Source organism: Seriola dumerili, unplaced genomic scaffold, assembly GCF_002260705.1.
Source record: "Seriola dumerili isolate Sdu_G_001 unplaced genomic scaffold, Sdu_1.0 BDQW01000025.1, whole genome shotgun sequence".
Classification (NCBI taxonomy): Eukaryota; Metazoa; Chordata; class Actinopteri; order Carangiformes; family Carangidae; genus Seriola; species Seriola dumerili.
In genome coordinates, this window is record NW_019174280.1 from 1779144 (window position 1) to 1785143 (window position 6000).

The 6000-nt window shown below is 40.9% G+C and overlaps 1 protein-coding gene across 2 annotated transcripts in view; it reads left to right on the forward strand.

Annotated features, from left to right (window-relative positions):
- pex7 (peroxisomal biogenesis factor 7) overlaps window positions 1-5463 on the forward strand; it is a 45061-nt gene extending 39598 nt beyond the window's left edge. For both annotated transcript variants that reach the window (XM_022763849.1, XM_022763858.1), the window contains exon 11: window positions 4612-5463. In XM_022763849.1, the coding sequence (XP_022619570.1) occupies window positions 4612-4695 (84 nt within the window). In that variant the 3' untranslated portion in view covers window positions 4696-5463. The remainder of the gene's footprint in view (window positions 1-4611) is intronic.
- Window positions 5464-6000: the final 537 nt, after the last annotated feature.

Below are 6000 nucleotides of genomic sequence, written 5' to 3' on the forward strand. Positions count from 1 at the left end.
CCCCCTCCTTTCCACTGCTCCTCCCTTCCTTGTTACGCATCTCGTCATTTCTCTCTCCCACTTTATAACCCTCTCTCTCTGTCTTTGTGCTGTGCTGCAATCTTGGCCGGTGTGCGTGGCTTTCCATTATGGTCGGCTGTTCAAGTTAATTAAAGAAGGGCATTCCTCTTCTCAATGGCTGACTCACTGCACAACTACTTTGCTTACTCATGCCCTGAAAGGCCGTTTAGCTTGTTCACTTACTGATTCAAAGATCCCATCAGGAGCACAAAGTGAGTGGGAGGGAAGCCCGATGGCCGGGGGGGGTGATAGTGTGATGATGCTGACATTTGTGTACAGACCAAACACGCAATGTAAAGCAGAAGTTGCCAAACATGTGTCATAGAGAGCCAACAATCTCCAACGAAAAAATATCCCAGAGCTCATCGATGAAATCACCTGCTGAGGTGATCGGTTGGAAGGAAAACCTGCAGACTGTTGGCTGCCCATGGCAAATGGTTGATGATTGCACGATTGTTTTGTAAAGTTACAAAGTCCTAACGTGAGAAAGGTGTAGAGAGAAGGTTTCAGATGCTGTTCAATGATCCCAGAGGCACTTCATCTCAAGCTCCTCGACCTCTCTAGCCCTCAGAGCTCAGTCTCCATTTTTTTTAGAGACTTTCCTGCCAAGAAAAAAGCAGCATCAGTCATTTCAGCAAATGTTAATCTAAACAGCATACACTATGTTTAGATTGGAGTGACAAAGCCATCTATCTGCAGGAGGAATTATGACGTGAGGTTGTTTTAGAGCCTTAAAGTCCAGACTGGACAAAATGTCAGTAGATTTTGTGCCTAAACCTTATTAACCTATTATTAATATATTTAATAACCTGATGTCAGAGCAAGAAACACTTATTTTGTCATTCGAAAGGGTAAATGGTATATTCCGTCATTTAATTTGAAGGAGTTGTCATCACCTAGTGTTTGTCAGAGTCAATGATCAGATTAAAAAATGGAGGACATTTTGGAGAGTTTTGGTCTGTGAATCAGTTCTCACCCACGAGCCACAATCTAAAACAACAACAACCACTTTAGACCCCAGCGGCTGCAGTTTCCTGTCTTTAAAGTCCATCACTACATTTGCTGAATACACCATGTCAGTCAGTTGATACTTTTACCCCCATTTGATGAAAGGGACCAGTGTACTCTTGAACTGTTTGTCAGATTGGTTGAAGACAATTACCAACACCAACAATCCAACATTCACACCCACCTCACGTAGCGATTGACCAGGTGTGTGGAGGTGAGAAAGAAATTGTGATCTTGGTTGATACAAACAACACTGACTTGACTTGGAGAAGTAACCACAGCCATAAGAGTGCATCAGCAGCTCATGTCAACGAACTGGCAACATACAAACTGCAATATGCAACATGAGATCATTTCCTCTGCTGTTAATCTCGACACTTATCAAAACAAAGCATGCATAAGCATGTGAGCAGCCTGTAGGACTTTATTGCCAATGTACCTGCAATATAGAATCATCAATCATTTGTGAAACATCTGCGATCTGTGCATTAGCATTGCTCTAAATTGCTTCTGTGAAACGGTTCAACAGCTGTCTGATAGATGTTGTTCCAGCATGAATAAAACATCATTTTGAATCTTTCAATGTCTTTTTAACATTTTGGTTGAGTGCAGCCACTGTGTCACAGCCCATGGCATTGTGGGTGTTAAGCCTTTTATAATTCACACGTACAAAAATTCAGCAGTAAACAGGTCTGTATAACAGCAGCCACCAAATATGACAGGTCAGAATAAACTGTGACAGATTTTTAACACACCCCGTCCATCACAGTGATGGATTATAATTAATTACAGCACCCCTGCTGACGTCTTGATACATTTCTACTGACTGAGCTGACTACTTGTTTCTGATTGGCTGAGCTGAATGCAAGATTTAAGGACCTTCACACCCAAAGTGAAACCAACTAAGTAGGAAAAACCTGAGGAATGGCAGTAAGGACCAGGATTTGTCCTGCTTTAGATCTAAACCCTCAATCATGTATTTACAACACCCCCCACCCCACCACCCCCCGGTCAGCAGGCAGCAGCTGTCCCCTCTTCTTTACTGTTCAACCAAACACAAGGCTGGTTCTAACACCTGTGAGGATGTGTATAATCAATAACTGTGGAAGTGAAGTGGAGCCGGCGTTTTATTTTGAAAGCTGTGAGCAAGGGCTGCCGGTTTGCGTTCTGCAGCCAGGAGAGATAACAGGGGTGTAGTGTGTCATTCAGATGATAGCCACGTCCTGCCTGATTATACAGTAAAGAGAAGGAGGTGGAGACACAGCTGGAATTTCTCCTATGCCGTTTTGTCTGAAGCATCTCAGTGTAGAGAGTGAAGAGCTTCACATATTCGGGAATATTGAGTTTTACCTGCTGAGGAAGATTTATTATCAATTTTACTCCAGGTTCTTCAGTTGAACGACTTTAATTGGCTTTACATTTTTCCATTTGCTTATATTATTGTTGTTTTGCAATTGCGATACCTGTTTATTACTAAATAATCTGCAGATAATTTTGACCAATTAATTGTTTAAATGTTTAAATCAATCACATTCTCCTAAAGCCAAACATAAGACTGAAAATGTCTTGTTCTGTCTCTACCTGTGTGTGCACTGGAGGCTTCTGGGGAACAATTATACTCAACAATTAGAGGTAAAAACACTCAAACTGAGATAAAAGGTTTAGGAACATATGGACTGAATGTTCTCTACTGTCAATTATCAACATAAAAACAATCTGCAGGGAAAAAATATCAGAAATCTCTGAACTGAACTGAAGACTTAGTAATGGAAGGTAAAGTGTGTGTGTGTGTGTGTGTGTGTGTGTGTGTGTGTGTGTGTGTGTGCGTGCGTGCGTGTGTGTGTGTGTGTGTGTGTGTGTGTGTTTGTGTGTCACACTGGAATACTGCAGCCAGACAGGGAAAAAAAAAGAAAAGTTGAAAAGAGAGTGACAATCGACAATCTGACATTTACACCCACTTCAGTCAGTGACTGGTCAGATGGGGGCGGATGTGAGGAAGAAAACAGGGTTTCAACTTCTCTCTCAACAACTGTTTCTGTCACTTTTCATTAAACAATGGAGTGTAACGCCCTGAATGTCTTCCGGGAAAGAGTCTGACAACGTGCACCGCTATGCCCATATTTAAACAGTATTGGGTCTCCACCCTCTCTATGACGACGACCGTTTTTTTCAGCCTCCAGTACGATCGTTCAGAACAACTATACACACCTTCGATTTCTGATATTGGTGGACAGCACGTCTTATGAAGTAGGTCTGATTGAGTATAACGGCGTGTCTAGACAGGAATGTGGCAGTGGTGTGTCTCTGGCATCCGATGGAACAGATGCATCTCTATTTTATTCAAGCTGTCTCAGTCTAACGCAGGAGGTGTGACGTTTGACGTTTCATGCTATACGTGTGTAAACGCTGGTCCAAAGATGTTCATTCTTTTTCATGTGTAACTACAGTGATTGTGTGTTGACCTCTGAGCGGATGCTAACTCTGACCACATCCTCTGTAGACACAGATGGAGGACTGAATCTGCTGCTGCTGCTGTAGTCTGCTAACATGCTGCTAATGCTACGCCCCCTGTTCAGACATTGTTTAAAAGTCTAGCCATGCTAGCAACTCTGTGAGGCCGTAGTAATGCACGGTGCTGCTTTCAGCTAAATGCCAGAAGCAGCATCAGTATTTTTGCCCAGTTGCAAGAGAGTTTATTTATTTATTTATTTATTTATTATCTTTATTAATGTATTGATGGTGTTTTTTCAAACATGTATTAATCTCTAACTGTCACATTTGGGTATGTATTGTATGTTGTTTATACACCTGAAAAATTAATTTTATAGAAATTTACCCATTCAGTGTGAAAAAATGTAAGGGTACACTGATGTGTCACAGTATGGAGTGTCTAATCTTTTACTCCTTTTTATGACATCTGAAGCTGTTATATTGATAAACAAAAATTGATGTTTGTTAGTTGTCACCCTCTATTGCACATGGGATGATGCGATTGGTCGGCACTAAAATGTTGCGGTGTGCTGGATTTTTTAATTGCTACTTCAGATTCCTTCCTATGCACCTGCCACTAAATAGATGTGAGAAGTGTTCTTCTGTTTGGAAACATCATCATTCTCAAAATGACAATGCTAAAATAGCTAACTAGCATTAAAAATAATGTTTAAATGTCAGTGAATCACCAAAGTCAGTTGGATTGAACCTCCGATGAGCATGGATGTCTGAACCAAACTACTGAATGGACTGACATGAAACTGATATATTTAAGTTTGGACAAAGTGATGGACAAACCAACAGACTGACGATGCCATGTCTGAAGCCACAACTCTAGCACTGCCAAATCATATTGTTTCTTTGGCTCAGTGCTGGTCCTTCATCAGGAGATTAGGAACCTCTGGTTTAATCAGCTGATTCTTTCAACAGCACCTGAAGCAGCGGTGTTGCTGGTGCTGCAGTATTGCTCTTTACTGTCTGACTGTGACGTACTCTGAACACCCAAACCTCACCTTGTCTCTAACAGTATGTGTTGTGTTGTGTTGTTTGCAGGTGGTGGACTGTTCCTGGGATGAGACAGTGAAGATCTACACACCGGCCTGCCTGACAGCTGCAGCTCACAGTACAGCACCGTAGAACACACATTTGTCCCTCTATACTTGTGAGGACCGTCAATGACATAATGCAATCCCTATAGCCACTAATCCAAACCAAGTCTTAACCTTCAACCAGCCATCTGAAGTTGTGAGGACCAGCCAAAACCCCCTTAGTCCTCACATAGATGGCAATACAAGCCCACCCACACACACACATACATGTTTATCAACAGCAGGCTTTGGGAAATGTACTTTCATTTCATTTCCACACTGAAATAATTCAACAATTTTTTATCGCAAACCCTGAGAAGCCAGACACATGTTGGTGGAGAGGTGATAAAGTGAGTGTGTGTGTTTCTGTGAAAACGGAAAATACGTTTCTCTACTTTCTAATAAAATGTTTTTTTTTATTCTGACGAAGAGAAAAATTAAAGAGAATAAAATTAATTTACTGTAAGAGCTGGAATTTAATTTGATCAGTAACATTTATGTAAATCAATAATTTGTTATTGTTATTGTGGATCAGTGGTGATGCAGTTGTCACCTGAGATTCTTGTGATATCAGCAAATAAAGTCTCAGATCAGTTTAATTTAATAGATTCTAATCATCCGGTATGTTTTGGGTCTGATTTTCAAGTGATATTCATGTCACTACCGTGTGTTCTCCTTCTTTATCTCAGTCAGACTGGAGAACAAATGTCAACTGTGACTAATTCCAATATGTAAATATTATCAGTTTAGATATTGATGACGTGTATGTGCAGTGCCTTCAATAAAAGAATGCGAATCTCGCATGAGGACATTGATAACATGAAAACAAAGAAATATGGAGCATTTTTCTTCATCTTATCAGTTAATATTTTTAAAAAGCATTCAATTATTTCCTTTAAGCATCAGTCTGTTGATATTCTGCGTTTTTCCTATTGTCAACAAATCTCATGAAAAGATCAACACCAACAAAGTGAGAGTTCATAATTTCTCTACTTTGTGGCCCTCAGCTCTAAGACCACTGGTTCCTCCTGAAGACACAAACACCTCACCACTATATAGTTTCATTTTTAAAAACAGCTGCTCACTGTAGTTTATGATGATGAAGATGATGATGGTTGACGCTGCAGCCAATCACAGATCTCCTGCTGATGACGTGTGAAGAGTTCCTCTCTGCAGGGAAAAAAGAAACCGGCCTCGCTTTCACTGCGAATATAAAAAACCATGAAGACAGATTCTCTACGCCGCTCCTCCTCTTCCTCTTCCTCTTCCTCCTCCTTTCCTCCAACTGTTTCTTTTCCCCTCTCGTTTTATCTCCTTCCTGTCAACATCTTCAGTCGTCTGCTCAGGTCCTTTC